This window comes from Natator depressus, chromosome 5 (genome assembly GCF_965152275.1).
Source record: "Natator depressus isolate rNatDep1 chromosome 5, rNatDep2.hap1, whole genome shotgun sequence".
NCBI lineage: Eukaryota > Metazoa > Chordata > Testudines > Cheloniidae > Natator > Natator depressus.
Genome location: NC_134238.1, coordinates 26,763,980 through 26,787,029, shown reverse-complemented (window position 1 = coordinate 26,787,029; position 23,050 = coordinate 26,763,980). Strand labels below are relative to the sequence as shown.

At 40.4% G+C, this 23,050-nt stretch overlaps 1 protein-coding gene and 1 long non-coding RNA gene across 3 annotated transcripts in view; one reads left to right on the top strand and one right to left on the bottom strand.

The window, feature by feature from the left end:
* Window positions 1–11,764, top strand: part of LIFR (LIF receptor subunit alpha) — an 83,687-nt gene extending 71,923 nt beyond the window's left edge. For both annotated transcript variants that reach the window (XM_074952494.1, XM_074952495.1), the window contains 6 exons: window positions 1,587–1,688; window positions 4,536–4,703; window positions 5,999–6,160; window positions 7,037–7,130; window positions 8,588–8,666; window positions 9,491–11,764. In XM_074952494.1, the coding sequence (XP_074808595.1) occupies window positions 1,587–1,688; window positions 4,536–4,703; window positions 5,999–6,160; window positions 7,037–7,130; window positions 8,588–8,666; window positions 9,491–10,129 (1,244 nt within the window). In that variant the 3' untranslated portion in view covers window positions 10,130–11,764. The remainder of the gene's footprint in view (window positions 1–1,586; window positions 1,689–4,535; window positions 4,704–5,998; window positions 6,161–7,036; window positions 7,131–8,587; window positions 8,667–9,490) is intronic.
* On the bottom strand, window positions 351–17,855 carry LOC141987286 (uncharacterized). Its single transcript, XR_012639486.1, has 3 exons — window positions 17,665–17,855; window positions 1,568–1,629; window positions 351–751 (listed from the first exon to the last, which is right to left on the bottom strand). It is a non-coding gene; the product is annotated as an uncharacterized LOC141987286 (long non-coding RNA).
* Between the last annotated feature and the right edge of the window lie 5,195 nt (window positions 17,856–23,050).

Here is a 23,050-nt window from a genome sequence, read left to right as displayed (position 1 = left end):
TCCCCAGGTCTTCTTTGTTCCCCTTTTTAAAGATAGGTGCTATGTTTGCCTTCTCCAGTCTTGTGGGACCTCACTGGTACTCCAGGAATTCTCAAAGATAATTGTTAATGGTTCCGAGACTATTTCAGGGTAGTTCCTTAATTTCATTAGGCCTTATCACTTAGACATATTTAATCTTATATAAATATTCTTTAACCTGTTCTTTCCCTAGTTTGACTGGCATTCCTTCCCCTGGGTTGTTTAATATTAATTGTGTTGAGTATCTGGTCACCATGAGCCTTTTCACTGAAGACTGACACAACACAGGCATTAAACACCTCAGCTTTCTTGATGCCATCAGTGATTAGCTCTCCTTCCCTGCTAAGTAGAGGACCTACACTTTCCTTCATCTTTCTCTTGCTCCTAATGTATTTAAAGAACCTCTTCTTATTATTACCTTTTATGTCCTTTGCCAGGTGTAACTCATATTGTGCTTTAGCCTTTCTGTTTTTTTTCTTACATGCTTGTGCTATTCTTTGGTACTACTTGTTAGCATTTTGTCCATGTTTCCACTTTTTGTAGGGTACCTTTTTGATTTTCAGGTCATAAAGAGCTACTGATGGAGCCATATAGGCCTTTTACTATTCTTCTTATCTTTCCATTGTATTAGGATAGTTTGCAGTTGTGCCTTTAATATTGCCTCCTTGCAAAGCTGCCAGCTCTCTTGAACTCCTTTTTCCCTTAGACTTTCTTCCCCTGGGATCTTCTCTCTCTAAACAAGAGGGAAAAACAATGTATGTTTTATACAGACTTGATTCAAGCCTTGAGCTCATTATTGAAGAGAATAGTCACCCTGAATAACAATGCTGTAATGGGTATGGCTATAATAACTAAGAAGAAATCAGTTGATGAGCCACTATATCTGGGGAAGGAAAAGAAGCACCAGGACAGCCTTGAAGGAAAAATAGCATCTCTGTTAACATTGCAAGTGTGTGTTTCATAATGGAAAGCAACAATTCGTGCTGCTTCCAACGTTTTCGTAATTTATATTTGTTCAACTGTCTATGTTGCTCTGAGTGGTCAAAATGATTTACTGACTCTGAACTGTGCGAGTAATGGCACACCTTTTGTGTATAAATACAGTAGGGATTAAATAGGGGAAATATTTATCTGTAAATACCGTATGGTCTAATTCAGGGGTTCTCAGCCTTTTTCTTTCCCAGGCCCACTTGTGTCCCAACAGCTGTTTTTCTGCATATAAAAGCCAGGGCTGGTAATAAGCAGGGCAATTGCCTGGGGCCCCAGGAAGCTCAATTGCTCAGGCTTCTATATGCAGAAAAACAGTTGTTTCCTGCGGGTTCAGTGTGCTTCAGCCCCAGGCAGCATGACTCCAGGGCAGTGGGGCTTCAGCCCCTGCAGTGTGGCGGGGCTTGGCAGACTCCCTGAAACCTGTTTGTGGCCCCCAGCGTGCCACGAACCCCCAGTTTAGAATTGGTGGTCTAGTTATTGGTGGTGTTACTTTAAATGTTTTTGTATGAAAATATGTAAAAGCTTAAAATATAACTCTTGCTAAAAAGGTTTTGCTTACCAATGATATTCTTCTGCAGCTCTATTTCAACCTGGTGTGAGATACAATTTTTCACTATATGGCTGCAAACACAATGGATATCAGTTATTACAGAATATAACGGGATATATGAAAGAATTGCGTAAGTGCATTTTATTGTTAAGATCCTTTAGAAATACAAGATCAAATAAATATGACTAACCTGTACTAGTTTTTGCTAGATAAATGAGAAAAAGTCTGAAAGCAGAATCTCCTTACTGCTGAATATTTCCTTTCTCTCTTTCAGTGCCACCAGTCTTGAGAGTTCATTAATAAAGATTTTTAATGTATCACTTATTCACTAATTCAGTGAACTTCCACTCTCTGCATCCTAGCTGGTTCTTATTCTGTTGTCTAAAAATCAGATTGAAATTATTGTAATATTTAATGCGAGAGGGGATACAGACGTTAAAATGAGGATTCAGCCCTAAAAAGTTTGAATAAATGGCAATATGAATTCCACCTTCCTCGTCTTACTCACTTCTGTGACAAATGTGCTCAGTTTGCAAGTCAAAAGATGTTTTTCCCACTGTCACCCCCACAATGTTATCCTGAGTTTTGACAGCCTGGTGATTGGCTTCCATATTGCACATCATCAACAACACACTCTGCATCCAAATATGCCCTTTGTTGTGCTCATGTAACTGCATTGTCTTCAGATTATGCTGTGTGACACAGGCGCCGACTTTCCAAAGTGCCAGGGCGTGCTCAACCCCCGGCTCTGCACCAGGCCCCGCACCCACTCCACCCCTTCTCCCAGGGCCCCACCCCAGCTTCACCCCTGCCCCGTCTCTTCCCGCCCAGTTTGGCCCCCTCCCCCGAGCACACCGCGTCCTCGCTCCTCCCCTCACCCCCCCCCCGACCCTCCTGAACACCGCAAAGCAGCTGATCGTGGCGTGCAGGAGATGTGGGGCGGGAGGGGAAGGTACTGATCCACGGGGCCCGCCGGTGGGCGGAAGATGCTGGGGGGAGGGGAGAATAACAGGGGGGCTGTGAGTGGTTGCTCAGCACCCACCATTTTTTCCTCGTGGGTGCTCCAGCCCTGGGGCACGCATGGAGTCAGCATCTATGCTGTGTGACATCTGTGCAGTCCCATTTACAGCCAGCATGGTTGCACAGGGGTTGTACAGGTAAAGACAGTTGTACAGGTGAAGACAGTGGTTGTACAGGTAAAGCTGAGGTATAATTTGGGCTTCAAGGAACCATTTTTACCAGCCTTCTGCGGTATGAAAAGAGTCCGTCTTGACGAGAGCTGGGCAAAAAATGTTGGCCAAAACTTTTTTCCCCAAAGAATTAGCTTCAGGTTGACTGAAACGTTTTGTGAATTCAGGTTGAATTCACCAAATTGTTTTGGCTGGAAACCAAAACAAAACAAAATTCTGGAAAAATTAAAACATTTCATCTCATCATCAATGTTTTTCTAAACAAAAAGCATAGATTCTTTTTATTCAAAACACATTTTTGGTTCAAATGATGCAATTTTGCTTGTTTAACAAATGAAGGGTTTTTTTGTTTTTGAATACAAATATTTTTTTCAACCTGAAACCTACATTTTCTTTACTTTTTTGGGTCACCAGAATATTTTAAAAAATTGTCTTTGGTTCGATGCAAAACAATTTTTTTTGTTTGGCCAGTGAACTGAAAAATCAGTCATTCACACAACTCTAATCTTGACTATTGAAGCCAAAGTGAGTGTGTGGGGCTCAGTTACTTTGCACGTAAAAATATGTCTGAGTATATTTAATATAGAAATCAGTGAGACACAGTGAATAAAGAAACCTACAATGTTCTTTATATCTAAATCAGTTTTTAGAGTAAAATTGCATTTTTAAAATAGGAATGTACAAATTGTCTCATTAATTAAAATTCCAGAGTTTCTATAGCTACTGCTATTTGCATTTATATCTGATATATGCTGATATTGCTTTGGAATGCCTTAGACAGTTAAGGACCACCCCTGCACTCCCTTTTGCTCTGTTCCTGGAAGTCTGAACTCCTCTTTATGCTTAATAGCTAGGAGAGTGAAGGATAAATGCATATTTTGGAGCTATAGAACCCATTTCATTTCTGCCAGGTGCTTGGAATAATTTTATTGGAAACTTTCTCTGACCACGTAGTCTGAGCCAAGGTAATGCTTTGTAGGGATCATTGCTTGTTGCTTAATGCTATGATGGAAGATGAAATGAAATGTTTACTCTAAACTCTTGTTTTCAACCATTTACACCTCTCTTTAAAAAACAACAAAAAAGCATTTGGACTAAGTTTGTCATTTTTCAAAACAGAAATTGTGATATAATAGATATATAATTTCTTGTTTTGTAAGAACACAGTTGGCTTCTAAAATTTCACTCATGATGGTATCTGTACCTCCAGCTAAGGCCTGTTGTGTGAATTTGCCTTGCTATGATCCCTGCACTAGATCCCATGTATTGCAGTGGAGACTTGTGACTCCGGCTGGGACGCAGCAGTGCTTTTAAACAGCGTTAATATTTTTCTCAGTGAAGAATGCAGGCTCTGTTGTTACTAAACACAATTTCTTCAAATAAAGCAAAGTTACAGCCATTTGAAAACGAGACAATTTCTATTAAGTTGCGTCTTTCTAAATGTTTGCACTAGTTGGATTTATTTTTAACGTGTGTTCATGCTGCAAGCAGGAGCATCTTTTTGTTCTGTTTGTATAGCACCTAGCACAATAGAGTCCTTATCCATGACTGGGATTAGTAGATGCCCTTGCAATACAAATTAGTGGTGATAATATACCAACAGGGAGGCTGATGTAGTGACTCTTGGCTAATGTCACCTCCTTTTTTCTTTTTTTTTTATTAAGAACATTTTCAGTGTAGTGATCAACATGTAAGTCTTAATAATAATGCTGTAATACTAACATACTCTTAGCATACAATGGAAGGATAGTTGTGTAACTTTTTTTTTTTTTCAATTCTTTCCACAGCTCCAAAGGTAGCACCAAATTTTACTGTAGAAGAAACCTCTTCAGAGTCAATATTAGTAAAATGGGAAGACATTCCTGTTGAAGACTGCCAGGGCTTTTTAAAGGGATATATTCTTTACTTTGCAAAAGGGGAGAAAGGTACTTCAAAGACTAATTTTATGGAAGAAGGTAAATAAAATATATGATCCTCAATTTTCCTGTAAACTCCCTGTACTCACTAATGAATAGTCCTTTAGAAACAATTGTTTAATTACAGTTCAGTTGGCATTGTTCAGCACCTAAAATTGGCCTTTAAGAACTGGTGAAGACATTTAAAATACTAACAGCTCATGTGGGCAAGAGTAGATGAACTGAGTGGAATTTCTACTTGACTAGGGTACCCACACCACACAAGTCACCATGACAATGAACATCCAGTCTCTGAGGAAAACACTGAATGAGAAGAGAGTGTGAAAATGGCGAACCGTCCAGAACTGGGTTTAAGAGCATCGGCAGTGTGGTTGGGATAATGTTGTGTTGCCGTTGCTCAAACTAATCTCCGCTCTGTAGATAAAGAGAAGGCCAGTTTCTTTCCCTGTCAGTGTGATACTTTTCTTTCAGTTCATTCCAAAACTGATAATTGTGGTAGTGTACAAATGATAGCGGAAATAACCTTATAAAATGTAATTGCACTTACCAGAGATGTTCTGAAATGTAATTATATGAAGTCTGTAGCAAATGGTGGAGTTCAGTGCGTGACATCTTTATTTTCAGCTAGCAGTTTATTAATGTTTAGTCTGCCAGGATCCCTTTTCTTCACTCTTTGGCTTGTCTGTACTGAAAACTTAGAGTTAAAATTCGAGTTCTGCTCCCAACTCAAGGTTAGGATTGTGAGTAGGCTTTAATTCCAGTATGGTGATGCTTTTAACTCAAGCTGGCTGGCCCATCAGGAAGTAGAGGCTAAAACTTAAGTTAACACAACTAGTCATCTGCTAACACAATGACTCTGTAGTATGGATGCAGGCTAAGTCTTCCAAGGGCTTCTCACAGTTCCTCCCCATGTGCCAGACAGGGCAAACAAGTTCTCCCACAGTTCATTAGGAAAGAATTCATAGAATGGCTCAGCTTACTGCAGTGCTAAGAACCCAGACATATGTCATCAGAAGTCTTAGTGCAGCATCAGTGTGGACACAGCAGCTTGAGTATTACTTCGTAGCAGGGCTGCCCTCACTCGAGCTGGGCTAACTTAAGAGGAGTTATGCAAGTGTACATAATGAGAGTTACTTCTGCACTGAAGATATACCCTTTGTGCCGCTTAATTAACACCCTGTTACACGACACAGTAGTGGATTTTCTGCAGCATAATTCTGTACGCATGATTTCGCTCCATCAAAAAGATTGTTTTCCAGTTTAATATGAAGTTTGAGTTGTGTGAACATATTCTAATGTGTACATTCCCTCTTTTTAAACACAAAACAAAACAGGGTCTCCTGAGCTAACAGTTAAGAATATTACTGACCTAACAAAAAAGTCTTTGAGAATACTTGATCTTCAAGGCAAAACAAGTTACCGACTGGACTTACGAGCCTATACCATTGGTGGAATAGGCCCATCGAAAGACCTGTATGTGGTGACAAAGGAGAATTGTAAGTTGAACATTCCTGTTCGCTAATACTTGTAGCGTGGCAGTGCTTAAGTCAAAGAGCATCGTGACTTTATCTTGGACTCATCTGACATCTTTTCCTGCTGAGCTATCCCAGGCCTGTTATCCATATTTTTAAATAGCAGATTGGGGGAAAAAATTAACCTTACAGCTGTTTAACTGTTACAGCTACTATGAAGCTCATAGTAATTAATGCTTGTTTAAAATCTTCATCTACTCATACATATGGATGGGGTCTGAACTCATAACTGCTCAAAAGATTGAAAATGACTAAATCCACCTGAGGATGGGGTTGGGGGCGGGGGGAGGAAAGGGGGTTACGCAGTTTGGAAAGAAGAAGTGCATGAAACAACTCTGCCCAGAAGGCTAAACAGGCAACTTTTGTTAGGGGAGAAAAGGAGGAGATGCTCAGTGATCTTAAAAGATTAAACTAAGTAAAAGGCAATGCACTTATGCAACATGTAATTAACCTGTAGAAATCACTGCCACAGAATAGACAAATAGTTTGATAATTTTAAATAGCCATCTAAAATACAATAAACACTAGAAGTTATGCTCTCTGGGATAAACTTTGCAATCAGGCCTATCACCATGCATCTGAGGCTTAGTACCAATAGGGGATCAAACAGAAACTTCTTCCTTTTCTACACACTATTTCACAATTGACCAACTGGGAGGGTTTGTCTTTTGCAATGAAGGATGTGATATAGGTCACATTGTAGGCAGATGGGGCTTGATGAGCCTCCACTGATCTATAAAGTGGCCTATAATATCTGGGAATGTTACAAAAGGGTTGTGAGCCACGAACTTTGCTGATAACTTTGAATATCTCTTACTGTTTTTCTTTATTTTTTCCTAGCCGTGGGGTTGATCATTGCCATTCTCATCCCAGTGGCAGTAGCTGTTGTGCTTGGAGTGGTGACCAGCATCCTTTGCTACCAAAAGAGGGAATGGTAAACGCTCATTTTCAGTTAAATTCTGTTTGTTTTTGTTGAGTAATTTATTGCCTTCCTGGGGCGGGGGGGTGGACGTGGACCTCACCTCTCATGAGTGCCTCTGGTCTGCTGGGGGTGGTGCTGCAATCTTATTTTCCTCCTGGCACCCCCTGTAGGCTGCCGACCTTGCTAGGCAGGTTTTCAGTGGCCCAGCACTCCAGGCAAGTCACACACAATCTAAAATGGACAAACCCCTTCTGGGGTACTCAAGTGAAAAACAAACATAAACAAGTCTTCCGGTTCCCTGGCTCAAACTGGACTCAGCCCATTCTTCCTGAGGGTGCCTTCTCTCTTCAGTCCCTGTTGGGCACATTTAAATCTAGCCCCCTTTCTTGGGCTTTTAGTAAAGAATTGTTTACCCCCTTCAGGGTTAAGGCCACTTCTCCACTGGCTGGTGGGGGAGAGGGGGCCCAGGCCCACCTACTACTCTGGGCCCCAACCCAGGGACCCTGCAGACAGCAGCCTCGTGCTGCTTTCCTTAATAGTTGCTGCTGCATTCCCTGGGCTGTTTCACACTCGGTCTCATTGCCTTCACCTATTACCTTAGGGTTACAGTCCTTGGGTTCTCTCTGCCTTATCTCTGCTTGAGCAGGGTCTCTCCCAGGCCTCCTTCCCTGAAGAGTTTTGCAGCCTTCCTCACCCTTCTGGTCCTAACCACTGACTGACCTGCTAAGCCCCTTCAGCTGCTTTTAACTGAGCCTGTTGGGCTCTGATTGGTTGCTTCCTTGCAACCTTTCTAGGCAGGCCTGGAGGACCCACCTTCACTGCTCCTGCAGGGGGCCTCAAAAGGCCTGGTACCCCCTGTCATGCTTCCCAAAACACCTGAGGATTTCAGTGGGCTTTACGCAAGACTTTTGGGTGAGGGTAAGTATTATTCCCATTTTATAGTTGGGAAGGATAGGAAGGAAGGGAGGCCCAGAGAAGTAGCGATTTGGCCACAAGGTCCCACAGTGAGTCAGTGACAGAGCCAGAAGAATCCAAATCTTCTGCTCATTGTCCACTGCTCTTAACCATTAGCCTGTGTGTAGGGAGCAGTAGAAGATCTCTTAGGAGCCTCTTCCCTTCCACCTGAGGCTGCATACAAGGTCAGATGAAGAAGAATCCTAATTACAATGTGTAGAATTAGGCATACTTTTAATTTGTGATCCACCCACAATCAATTTACAGTCCATCTTCAAGCTTTCAGAAACCTGAAACTCCAGTGGAAGCATCAGAAGAGTGTGTGTGCATTTTTTTACATGCAGCCCAAAGCACAACTGTGTAAAGTGAAAAATTTGAACAGTTAAAGTTTATTAATCCTGTGTTGAGGATTATGACCTGATAGTAACATCATGACTGTTTTTCTTGCATTCTTATTTTGACATGCTGAACCTTTGTTGGTAATTTTGAAAATTCCTTAAATTTTCTCTATAAAGGATTAAAGAAACGTTCTACCCTGACATTCCAAATCCTGAGAACAGTAAGGCATTGCAGTTTCAGAAGAATATATGTGAGGTAACCTTCATTTTAATTCAGTTTTTAAGCGTCTAAAACAGTGGTCCCCAAACTGTGGAGCCCGGGCCAGCCCCCGGAGGTGGGGAGGGAGCACCACCCGCTCTGCTCTGGCCCAGCCACCAGCCCCTGGCTGTAACTCCACTCCCGGCCTGAGGGGTGGGGGTGGGAGTGGGGGTTGGGGTTGGGGTGTGAGAACACATTCTATTACAGGTAAGGAGGGGTGCGAGAGGGAAAGTTTGGGGACCACTGATCTAAAATGTACAGTTGCATCAAGAAGATATGTCCCAAGGGTCAGTAGAAGTGATGATATGGTCTGGCTTATCCCTAGCTGTTAATTTCCTTCCTCCTTGCATTGGCAGCAGTGCAAAGCGAGGGTATGGCATTCTCGCCAGCTCCCTTCCATGCCCACTACTAACACTTTGTAATTGGAAGTAAATGGAAAGGCAAACTTATCTTTCTTGTGTAATCTACTCTGACAGCATTAAAGGGAAATAGTGGTTGGTTTTATATTAGAAATATTTTTTGGCAAAATTTAGGAATAGTTTGAACTTGCTAAAATATTTTAAAATGAGCTGAACATCAGATATACAAATAGATATATGGGGAAGCTGGGGAGTTGAATAGCTGGATAAGTTGAATAGTTTTTTAAACAGTAAACAATTGCTCTGCTGCAGTGTACAGATGGTGACACTTCTCTCAATTTAACTAAGCAAACCAGAGTACAATATACTGTCTATATAAACTAAAATAATATTCAGTTTTCTTAATATCAAACTCTTTTGCATTATCCTCACTTTCTTGCTTTTCTTGTGGCTTATTTTTAGGGGAACACAGCTCTTAAAACCTTGGAAATGAACCCTTGTACCCCGAATAGTGTGGAAGTGGTGGAAACGCGATCCACAGTCCTTAAGACAGAAGACACAGAAATTGTATCCCCTGTAGCGGATAGTGAGCTTCCTGAAGATGGGTCTGACCCAGAAACAGGAAGCCACGTGGTAGTGTCATACTGCCCACCAATCATTGAGGAGGAGATCTCCAGTCCACTAATAGATGAACCTGTGGGATCTTCTCAACTCATTTATATTGACATTCAGTCAATGTATCAGCCTCAAATTAATCCAGAGGAAGAGCCAGAAATTAACTTTGTCACTACAGCAGGCTATAAGCCGCAAATGCAACTGCCAATTAATTCTATGAAAATGGAGAGTCACTCACCTACAGAAGAGGACTTAGATAAAACTGCAGGCTACAGACCTCAAGCAAACACTAATGACTGGAAGTTAGACTCTCCAGACTCTCCTATATCAATTCAAAGCAACAATGAAAATGGATCTTTTGGAAGTCCATGCTCCATTAATTCTCGACAGTTTTTGATCCCCCCAAAGGATTATGAAGACTCTCCCACCCCTAATAACACAGGGTGGGCCTTTACAAATTTTTTTCAGAACAAACCAAATGATTAACAATCATGGTAATCGTCATTTCATCTGAACCTGCCATTCAAGAAGTTCTTGTTCCTAGTGTTGTCGTAACAGCATGGGTTATCCTTGGAGACAGTCGGCAGCATTTTTTTTCGTGAGCTGAATGTTACCACATTTAAGTTAAAGTGTTAATGTTCCATTTTAATACAGGCTAAAAACCCAAAGTTATAGAAACTCAATTGTTACACTACGAAGATATAGGGGTTTTGAGGCTGGATCTCCTCGGAATCCTAGTCAAAGAACTCTGTCTGCTTTCAAGTTGTGTTTCAAAATCAATATGATCTCATACAACTTGTTACTTTGAAAGGGGTTCTGCTTCTGTTGTTAACTGGTTCTTATTATGAATATTCAGAATGACTAAATCCAAACCAGTTTACAAACTGTCTAGATGAGGGTGATGGCGGTAGGCAAACTTTTAGTCTAACAGTTGGAAATTACATGCATAGATTGGTAGTTAATTAAATCTGTTACCTAGACATTACAATTAGCACTTCAGTCTGTGCTTAGTTAAAGTCCCACGGGGAAAAATATCATAATCATTTAACACTTTAAACAATGGCTATTCATGTTTGTTGTTTGATAACCAGAACACTAGTTTCTGTACCTACTGTACAATGTTTATTCAATATCTGACTCAGGGGTACAAACTTGGAAAATGAGTATAACACTGATTTAAACCTCAACAAGAACTGCAAAATGTTTAAACTTCAGCATTAATTTTTTAAACCTTAAAACACTATATTTTTTCTCTTTTGGTTAAGGAGGTAGTATTTCCTAACATATTGCACTAATGTGTTTTGTATTTTATAGCTGCAGCTCCAGATCTGCTACCTCAAAGAGGTGATGCATCTTTTTCTTCTAGAAACACTCGTTTTGACCATTATTAGTCTAGAACTAAAGTGCTGTGAGCAGGCCACCCAAATGATTCGTCTCATTCTTCAACAGTCGTTGGTTGCACTCACCTATCAATAGAGACTGCTCCATAGATTGCATTTAATAGCACTAGCTGCCCAGGCAGATTTGCTCCACCAGTGAGAAAGGTTGGTCTTTATCTGTAATAGTTCCCACCAACCAGGAAGACTCCGTGGCTAATCTCCAGAAACACTATCTACCAGACAGAGCACTCTTTCCAAATCTTAGGTGGAAACATAAGGTGGGATTTCTCTACAGGCAAGGGGGATCCCACGTAAGCTAATGCCACTAATGATTTTTAATAGCTACCTCCCCAGCACTGGTCACCTGATGTAAAGTTCTAATGGCAAGATTAGTGTTTGTGTATGTTTTAAAGAAAAGTTAAAAATCATCATCTTTGAGTATTTCTGCTTTCACACCTGCGTCACATAAACCTGCTATAAACAGCTCTAATGGTAACACTTCAATGTATAAACATTAGGTTGTGACAGATGCATCAAAAGAACCAAGCCATTACTTCATTGACTTTGTTTTTTAAATGCTTTATAACTTAAATCTGTTACTAATTGTTAAAAAAAAAAGAAAAGAAAAGAAAAAAAGAATAATGGAGGGTCATGAGATACAACATTGAAGGAAAACAGTGTCTCCTTAAGATCTTAGCTGAATCCTTTTAAGGTCTTGATTTCAAGCATTAATTTGTGGCTCCTCAAATAATTAAATTGCAGAAATAGTTTTCTAAACCAAGCACTGAGACAGCCAGTCCTGCTGAATTTGGTATCAGACCCACAGCTCTGAAGCAGTCTGAGCAGATCAGGAAGACGGGTCTGCAAAACCATACACATCCACTACATGTGGAACTGTAATCTAGCCACCCATCAGACAAAAATTACCTTAAACCTGATTACAGCAATACATACTAAGATTCTGTATCTGCACCCACTCTTTTATATACTTCAAAGGTGGCATAACTTACCATGATCTATGTTTGGCTGAGTCACTTGGATAAAAATGAATGTCTTTCTCCAAATGTTCCCTATCCTCTCTTAAACCAAAAAACACTGGATGGATCAGGTATTGATTTTTATGTGACATAAGAGGATCCTGATGATCAGCTTGATGAGGCTTGAAAGGCAGAAAACAAAAGAGGATATTAACCTCTTCAGATCTGATTTATGGTGAAGGCACATTGCTCCATCAGGATATCAGAGAACATCCTGTCCTCGGGTCCACTCTGCAAATGTGGGGAAAAAGCAATTCCACACCTTGGTCTATTATCAAAATTCTCATTGACTTCCCAGATGTGTGCAGGGTACCAGCTTTTCTTTCGGTAACTTCAGGTAACTTCAAAGGTTGGGCTGTCAAAGGACAGTAGATTCTTGGAGATTTTTATCCCAAGTCATAATGCAACTGACTTTTGAACTGTTCAGAATTAAATTTAATCTTTCTTGGGATTTCTATACATACCTACAAGTAACTCACTTCCTAGACATGGTAGCTAAATGAGAAACTCCACAATTGGGAATACCAATTGGAAGAAACTCTGATGGTGGCCTTACTCAAACTCTTCTGGCTACCGTACAATTTTTGTTAAGAAATGCAAGTACGTGCCCCAAGGTCTTTCATCTCCTGAGCTTCATATCAGTAAGATCTTCAGGAAGAGGCATAACAAATTAGTGAAGATGTCAGCCAACCTTTGGGTCTGAAAGGGTAAAATAGGATTGAATGACTAATATTGTTAAGTGATTGAATTTCTTTCCAAACCTGTGCAAATGTACACTAATCGCTGAAGCGCCTTAAAGAAAAAAGTAGAGTAGTAACTAGTCTTCCATACCAAGGTTACTCTCTATGCATGGTGCTGTTTAACTTCCATAAACATTAATGGGGGTTGTGAGGATAAAGCCACGTGTTTCAAATGAAATTAGGCTCCTTAACTGATGTCTTGTAGCTTCCCAATGAAATCCCTTTGTTAAGATAGGGTCGTTTTCCCGTTTCTGAAAAGCTTCTCATCTAATAGAAAAATTTGCAAGACATTTATCTTTTTTATATCTCAGCCTTTGGATTTATTAAAAACTTATAGATATTTACTTTAAAGTGTGTGTGTGGGGGGGAGGAGGAATAAATGTTACTTCCAGAAGGGAGTTGAATTTAATAATAAGGGATTCTGTCAACACACACTATCACTCTTTTTTAGATCACGGCTAGTCTTTCGGTTTTAACACTGTTCAGGCATCTAAGAGATGTTAATGTGTTTTTTGCTTTTTTTTAAATGTCAGGCAGTTTAATTCTGGAGCAAATAATTTATGCTGCTGCTTTTTAATTTTGAGCCATGTCTGGTTTGTAGGATTTTGTTTTGTGGAAAGGATTTTTGTATTCTCTCCATTATTGAGCATCAGTAGCATTTGATTTATTTGTGTGTACTCTCTAGTCTATGTTCATTATTTGTGTTGTATTGATTGATACATGGGGACTTGGAATCCTAACTGATATGACATTTTAATTAGGGTTGTAAATTTGAATAGCCTATATATGATATACCTCACAAAGCTGGTTAATATACCATCAAATGTAGTAAGCTAACGTTACAGATAGTCAGTGAATGTTTTCCTCTGCCACGTGTTCTCTGCATATGCAGGCTTAGGACCTGATCCTGCAAACATTTACTACCATATAGGCCTCACTATGGTAACTAGTCCATTGAAGTAATGGGACTACATACAGTAATGAGCACCACATCTGGTAGAAACTGCTTGCAATATTGTCGCTCAGACTGAAGTCAATTGGCAGATTCAGCATATTTCTTAGAGTATGTCTGCACTTCGAGGTAGCAATGTATTTCCCAGCTCAACATAGTTTTGCCGGCTAATGTCTCCTTGAGCTGGGAATCTTACCTCCAGCGCAAAGTGTAGATGTATCTTTTGTTTTACATGGTGGGATGAGGGTGTTAGTTTTACAGGGAAGTGGGATAGGGTACTTCTTTCCCTCTGAAGTAGAAACCTGGGTTACTCTGAAGAGGAAAATACAGGCCTCTGAACAAAGTTCACCTAAGCAAAGCAAGTTTGGGCCTGATAACCATTTGATGCAGGTTTATATTGTGTGGTCCCCTGAGACTGTCCCTCTGACCCAAGTTCAGTTGAATGTGAAATTGCTCAGAGAGGGAGAGTAATTGCAGAATCAAAGGAAATTGTATGCATGGGAGAGGGCAAGATATTCCAGAGAGAAATGTAACAAGATCATCAGTGCTATATTTTTAGTCAATTTAATTATATTGCTTTTTGTTTATTGTACATATTAAATACGCTACAGTAATAGATGTGACTAGCATTCAAAAGCTATATTGGAAATATAAAGGAAAAACATGAAAATTGATTAGACTGGAAGAATCAAATGGATAGCTGTGCTGTGTTTTACTATAATAAATAGCTAGCATATCCTAGCTTCTCGTGTAAATAAAATAGTATTCTCAGTTCCAGAGTAGAGGAATTTTGGGAGAACTTTAGTTCAAATGACTTTAATATCATTTCTAATTTTTTTAAAGGTCCTAAATTATTTATGCAAATATATACTTGTACTTCCATATTGTATAAGAAGTAATCTTGAAATTCCAGGACATTTTATCAGAGAGCCCCACTCTGGCATATGATGTATTAGAGGTAGAACATTTTCTAAAATGCTAGAAAGGGGAATGCTACCTGCACTTCCCACAACATGGTTACATTGTGGTTCATGTTGTTGCATGTAAAATATTGACTTGTGCAATTAATGTTTAAATGGATGCTGTTAGCAGTTGTTCTTTAGACTGTTGTAGTTTTTGTTTCAGTAACTCTCCGTTCTTTAGAGAGAAACAAGAACCCCAAATCCAAATACATTCAGACTTCGGAGTTTTTGAAATCCAAGCCCAGATACAGCTCCAAACTTCGGTGTGTTTAAAGATCCAGTTCCACATCCTGAAGCTTGGGCCCATCTGTTATTTTTTAAATGTCCTCATAGCAGCTGGAAAATAGTTCCTTTCATCATAATTATTTTCTTTTCCATTTGTCTAACACTGGATTTCCCCCAGTGTTTCTAACATAGCCAATATCTGTGGTTCCTTTTTCATGTTAGGCAAACAAGTATCAAATGAGGCTAGCAGGAGTGATGTTTTGCAGCCTTAGAAATTGTCCCAGCAGGTGAAACAATAGTTTTGCCCACAAAATGGTAGCTAATTTCTCTGCAGAAGGGAGATGAATATCCACATGAGTTTCAAACCTTGGCAGACTACATTTTAAGCCCAAATTATTTCACAGGCTCCTTTTTATTATGTACCACTTAAGGAGATATTGCTAGATAAAATTTGGCAGAGTTAGGGTCTGTGTAATAAGAAAAAAATCAAACGCTAACACCAACAGAAATGTTTTCACGATTTAAACAGTTCTAATTGGAACAATTTTTTTAAAACAAACATTTGCAACTCATATTGCCGCATTTCACTAAGGCATGAGAACTAAAGAGTATAATCGATTAGAAATTGATTATAAAGAAAAGTTGCTAATTTATTTTCATTGTTCAAGCTCAGAAAAATTCAAAAAGTAATCAGTTTAACTAGTGAAAAATCAAATTGAATTAGCAAAGGGCTTCCTTTTACTTTAGATTATTCAAGAGTTTGTAACATAAATAAGAAAATGAATTTTTAAATACGTTTTTAATCTGGCAGTGTCTCTTTATGTAATAGTAAAAAGTGAATGAGGATGCGTAGTACGACATTTCATAGAGCTCCTGGAATGCTTGCAAAGCAGGTCGACTTTCACTTTTGACTGTTTTGATTCAGATCTTGCCTAAAATCCCACCACAATGCAATGTAATTTCAGTTCTTAACTTTATCCTATTGTGGTGCACAGATTAAACGTTCTGGTAGTATCCTCCAGGTGATGAGAAAAAAATAGTGTTATACTAAAATGCTGTTGTTTAAAAACACATACTGTGAATGGGTTTAGTGGGTTTTTTAGGTCTCTTTTATACCATATTTTTTTACAGCCTAAATATTATGTTTAGAAATGTTTTATGTTTTTTACATGTATTTCAATGGAATCTGTTTATAACACTAATGAAAGCATTGTCCACTAATTTCAAATTGTAAAGTATGAAGTTAGTTCTGAGAATAAATGAAGGTGAAAAAGACGACAGAGAAAAAGACAGTCAATTTAACACTCTTCCCTTTACATTGCTTCTAATTTAGAAATTTACCACGACAGTTTTTTGCTGAAATTGGCATACATTTCCAAATCTGCTATGTATTTAAAACAGAATAATCACAAGGCACTTTAATAAATAAAGTTAAAACGCACCAAGTAAACAAAATGTTGATTCATGAAAATGTATTAGCAGACAGTTTTATTGAATGGGCATCTAAACAAATGCATGCTTGGAAAGAGAAGTGTGACATCATGTTGGGAAACATGATAATATGGTATGCTACATTTATAACTAACCTAGTACTAAGATTCCACCTTTTTTGCATACATTTTAAGCTAGTTTGCTTGGCTGTGTAACTCTTGACATATTGCTTACGTCTGTTTAAAAATATGCATGTATTTAACAGTTTTGCCATAGTATTGCCATAGAATTTAATAAATATATTTTCTTACTCTATTATAGGTTTGAACATTCTTTGCTTATGTATTTTTTTAATTGAGAGGGTCAAGTGTTTCTGTTTGGTATAAACTGAGTTACTTCAGCTTTACACCAGTATAAATGATGACAGAATTTGGCCCAGGGTGTTTAAGAAATCTGCTACTGACCTCATGGCAATGTGCTCCATTGTTATGTGGCTTATATCAGTTCAGTTGACATTTCTGGTTTCCTGCTCCACTGGGCTGGTAGGAACTGAGAGGTGCTCCGTACCGCCTACCGTATTATGAAGTTCAGAAACAAGCTCCTAAAGAAACTCCTGTCACACACTGACATTTAAAGACATATTTAAAATTAGTTGCAAGGCCTTAGAAAACACTAAATCATATGGACAATTAGTTTTATGACAGATTTCTAATCTAACTGTTGGGAGAGATTATTGCATCTGACCCCCAGAAAAAAAAATATTAACTGAACCCAAAAGTATGAATATGTCAGTGTGACGTTCTGGGGTTCACCCAGACTAGTAAGGGTTTGGTCACTGTTTGCCTGGAAACCCTGGGTGTCTTGTAGCTGTGCAGCTTTGGTCCAGAGCTCTGACCTCAACAGACTGCCAGCGGCCCACAAGTGTCATCCTGGCTTTGTCCAACCTGGTTGCTCCTTGCAGGCCGACTTTAGTGCCCTTCCAGCCCCAAATTCACCCTAAAAACCATCCTAGTGCAGGGACCAGTCCCTCTCACTGGACCCTCACAGGGAAAGTGTTAGGTTTGCTGCTTTTACAGAGACAGTAAAACACTCTCACCTGTCCCTTGTCTAGAAGCGCACACTTTACTGAATTTACACAACACTGATGATTTATAATGAAAGCAAAACACATTTAGTGACAGAAGGGTAAAAGGGATAAAGGTAGAGATGCTACAAGCAAATAAGAGTGAAAACATGCATCTAAAAGTCTAAAACAATCTAGCAAGATACAGTCTTTGTTCAAGATGGTTTCTCACCCACAATCGCCAAGCTTTTGCTGGCCAGGACCCCTCACAGAGATCAAGTGGCTAGATTTCCTTGTCTCCCAAGGTGAAGGATAAAAATAGAGTGTCTCTCTCTGTTCCTTGTAACTCTAAAGGGGTTGGTTTTTGTCTTAAAAGTCAAGAAGCCCCCCCCCTGGGGATTCAGTCTCCTGTGCCTGGGGTTGGGGGGGGCGGGCAGGAGCCAGGTTAATTCTCTGTCTCCAGTTCAGAATCAGTATAACCTCTGCTGGTTTAGCTTGATGGCTTTGTTTACTGCTAATAATTAAGCTGAGATAACCCCACATTCCTTTGTCTAGGATGAACCAGTTTATCACCTTGATCTAGGCTAGGCTGTCTTGTTTTTACCATGTTCTATACTTACACTAGTAACATCACAGAGGGAATTCACAACTGCACATTTAGAACGCATGTGCTAATGTTATAATGATAATAACCAGTGTAGTGTTAGCTTTCATATGAGACCTTACAAGGCCTATGTTGTACAAATACTGCAGTAGCATGTGAATACAGGTGTGCCTAGGGTCACAGTCAGACATTTATGGGAAATTTCTAAACTGCAAGACAAACCAGGTGGGAGGGTAATTAGTAGATGGATACAGTGTGTGTAAAAATTAGGGAGGCTCTATCTGCTAGTGTAGTTCTCAAACTCTCCCAGAAAAATGAATGTTGACTTAAGATATTGCTTGCCAGTTCAAGAGATTAGGGTACCAAATTCCAAAGCTGTAGGCTCCAGTTGGTATTTAAGAGCCCTCATGCTCATCCAAGTGACCAAAATGAAAACTTTGGCATGCTAACTTAGACACTTTGGAAGTTGGCTGCACATTCATTTAGTGATTCTCCAGCAGTGCTTCGGTGGAGTCTCAGATGCCCCAGGTGTAAGGAGTGCAAGCACTCATTACAAAATCTTGGTTACCAGACAGATAAGATCATCTCTGTTGCCTCAGATAAACCTGTTACAAATGTTAGTAATGCATCTGTGACCAGCTGTGGTCACTCAATTAGGGTGACAATCTCCCAAAAGCTGGTGGATATTCTAATACTTAGATTTACCAAGCCACTATAAAACAGCTTCTTTATTACCTTACTGGTTACTCAGAAGTCCAAACAACACAGTTCCCTTAAAGTGATCCAGCCTCAGGCCTCCATTCAGGTACACACGTCAAATATGATGATTTCTGAAAATCTTATTTCATCATATAAAAGAAAAGGTTTGACCAATCCCAAAGGATCGAACACATTACCTCCCAGGTTAATGAATGTTTCAGATCTTACCCAAATACACACTACAGCCAATTCTTATTAACTAAACTAAAATTTATTAAAAAAACAAAAGAGAGTATGGTTAAAAGATCAATACATACAGACGTGAGCTCAAGTCATTGAGGTTCAGATTCATAGCAGAGATGATGAGCTTTGTAGTTGCAAAGAGTTGTTTCAGAAATAGTTCATAGGTTATAGCCCAATGTCCAAATATCATATTCAGGGCGTACCAGCATAAATGGGACCTCAGTTTTGCAACTCAAACTTCCCCCAATGAAGCTTAAACAGATCTGAGATGACAGAATCAGTACCCAACGATCTTTTATACAATTTTATGTCTTTTGACAAGTTGGATCTCAAAAGGTAATTAGCATGATTTTGAAGGAGGTGGAGCACTGGTATTTAGCTATATGAATTAACATAAGGCAATTTGCTTGTTTCTCCACCATTCACAGTATATTTCAAAGCGGGATGAATACCAAGATATCCTGTGTTTCCAATTCATTTAAATGCAGGATGTTCCTTTACTCTTTGAATTAACAGAATACAACATAGACAGGGACTGTTGATTACATTGTTGACCATACACGTATATATGTAAATACACAAAAATACAAACATCATCTTCCCAAATGTCTTTTGAGGGATATTTGTTTTTCAGGATGTTTAACCCTTTCTGTGGCCATGCCTCACAGCACCCAGGACAGCTTTAGACTTCAGCTGTGGACGGTTTCCCTTGCATTGCACAGACATCTCAGGCTGAAGGAGAAACTCCTAATATGCAGCTGGGACCAACCATGTCTCAAACTTGGACACAGCATAAGTGGTTATTTTTAATCACTTCTATTTTCTGGGGCAGGCCTCACAAAGTGACAGCTTTCTGTGTTTGTAGAGCAGCCTGAGCCACATAATGCTGAATTCAATGAAAAGATAAGGCCATTTGGGAGCTATGCCAAACAGAGATGCCAATAAAGAGCAGTTACTCATTTGTGAAAGTCTTGTGCAAAGAGGGCAACTGCCACAGCGTGCGCATGACACTGTGCAGTGAGGCGAATGGTGCCTTGTCCCCATATAAGGTAGTTAGAACATGATCATTCAACCCACAGAAAAAGTATAGACGGGGCGGGAGGGCTACACTCATTGGAGCTGGGAATGTTTTGAGTAGTAAGCCCCAAGGCCGATTACAAGTTAGAGGGGCTTCCCCTGAGAAATAAATGGCTGAAAAGTGTAGCTGATTTTTATGAGGTGGCTTGCCCCACAAAAATGTTGTAGCATTTGACATTTTATATACAGTGCTGGAGACTTGCACCCCCAAGGAAAAAAGTGATGCAGTCAGTTTTCTGTAACTGATATAGCTAGCAGAGATGCCCCGCAGCTGGGCCCTGGGTATACCTGGACAGCATGTCTGGCCTGATGTAGTTTGTTTACCAAATGTAAAGTGTTGCAACAACTGAGTGCTTTTTAATTAAAAAACAATCACTCATGGCAAGTTAATTAAATAGAAGCAACTTTGTCCCAACAGCAGCCTGCCATAAAGTGCCCTGCCTGCTTTTGAATCCATGCTAATTTTTGTGTGCCGGTGCCACACACTAAAGATGACATCATTTCTCTCTTGGGCAGCAGGGCGAGATAAGACGCACTCACAATATGTCCCCCCGTCTGTGTTTTGTTTCCTTCTGCCTGTTTTTGTCTCTCCTGACCTTCTTCTTTGTTGCTTAGTGCATAAACTGCTCTGTGAGTGTCAGGCCTGAACTCCTATGAATTCACCTAATTCCCAAATAGCTGGCTCCTAGAAACTGGGTTGGTGCCAGGTGCCAGTGAGGGTGTGCTAAGAAGGGAAATAATTTTTGCTTTTTGAGAAGGCAGGTGAGTAGTAAATCTATGGGGGACTAAGACCCTGCCTTTGCCTGTGTTCCTGATGTCACCAGTCTACTTTATGTCTAGCTACTCGTCCATGTCAAGGACTAGTGTGTACTTAGGGCTAGGGCGGAGAAGAACTGGTGTGACACGTGCGCTAAGACGAGACAGGGTCAGTGACACAAAGCTGCAGGAGGCTAGTCTGCTGGTTGCAGTGGGGCATTCAAGAGACGTGGAACATTAGGATGATGAGAGGAGTGAGGTGTTGGGCCAAGCGCTTCGGACACCTATTGCCTAGGGAACTGGGGCTTAGGCATCTGGAAATAGGTGCCGCCCTCTACTTGGAAATCTCACCCATTCCCCCCTCCCCCCAGATTTAGGTGTCTAAGTCAGGTCAACCCTATCTGGAGAGGGGATGGAGGGACTGGAAAGTGCCCTCTCCCAAGCCCCACTGTAGCCAGGAGCCCACTGGTTAGGGCATTCACCTGGGATGTGGGAGAGCTGTTTTCAAATTCATGCTCTGCCCAATTTGGAAAAGGGCCTTGAGTCCACATCCTATGTTGAGTGCCCTGACCACCAGGGTCTTTCTGGGGGTGGGGCTCTCTGTCACTCCTGTTGAAAGTATTCCACTTGGTTTAAATAAAGATTTATTGGAGAAAAGACTTAAGCCTGATTCTCCCACAGGGCTATTTAAACTAGATACATTCATGGAGGATAGGTCCATCAATGGCTAATAGCCAGGATGGCCAGGAATGGTGTGCCTAGCCTCTGTTTGCCAGAAGCTGGGAATGAGCGATAGGGGATGGATCACTTGATGATTACCTGTTCTAGTCATTCCCTCTGGGGCACTGGCCACTGTCAGAAGACAGGATACTGGGCTAGATCGACCCTTGGTCTGACCCAGTAGGGCCATTCTTAACCACACCTGCCAGGCAGCCACAAACATTTTCACCCCCATCTGTCTTTTAAGTGTGCTCTAGAATCCCCCACAGGATTGGGCCCTGCTGGTGAGACAGGCAGGCGAATGCTTATTTTCAGAATCTTGCCATGGCTTACGTGTCAGCAAGGGCTCCAAGTGGCTCATTAACTGTGGGACAGTGGCCAGTCTTTAGGGGGTGTTGAGCATTCCCATTGGTGGAAATTTAAGCTCCTGTGGGGTTAGGTAGCAGCAGAGTGGCAATTCTAAGAACACCGTGACTCCTAAACATTGACCTTAGGCACATAAGTCTTCTTGTGAATCTAGGCCCAAAAGACTTGCTCTGCATTTGTCAAGATATAGGCCCCAATTCTGGACTGTGTTCTGCCCCTTTTACATGACTGGCATAGCATAAAGGAGCTGGAAAGCAGCCAGATTTCCCTACCTGGAGATGCTTGAAGTATTATGCCCATGTTAAAGCTCAGGAAGACACAATGCACTGGCCCCAAAGATGTGAAGTGTAGCATATAATTTATGCTCATGTAGTAATATTATATGATATTCTGCAATGATTCTATGTACAGGCAGTCTTCAACTTTACAATGTTCGAGGTACACCAAACGTTTATAAATTGTCATCGTGTTTCAACTTTACGATGTCGGTTTTGAGTTTATGATGCTTGATCTGACATTGTTCCTATGGGAAATTCGAGTTATGCCCTTTTCGACTTAAGACGCAATTTTCAGGAACCAATTGTGTCGTAAGTCCGAGTATTTCAGATTCAAGTGAACTGTGTTACTGTAAACAAAGGGCTGTTGAAAGCAGTCATGAAAAAGCTGTTAATCTTTTCCTGCTGTACTGATTCTCCCAGGCTATTTCTGGAGCAAGCTGATTACATTGTCAAGTCCTAAAACTTGAAGGAAGAAAAAGTATTTGAGCTGCCAGTGTGCCCAGAATTTTTGTGGAGGAAAACCCTGCAGCAGTCGCAGTTTCTTGTTAACTGGGAGTGTGCTAGTCACAGCTTGCCCGCACCACGCAAAGCTGCCATGTTTTGTAACCTGTGCTGGATAGTTTTGGGTTTGTTTTTTAAACTAACTCAACCAGGAGTACTGAGCATAGGTGTGTCAATGCAACAAGTTGACAGAGCATGTGTCAGGTGTTCCTGTGGAGAATGACTGACTGCTTTGTAAGGTACCATTTCTTCTTTTCCAGCCTGTGATGTGAAAATTAGAGCCCAAATAATCCTCCCTTTTTATTCCACCCTCAAAGTCTGTTTGATCCTCTCACTTTACTTCCAGCCAAGGAGGCCATCACTTCCTTTCAGAC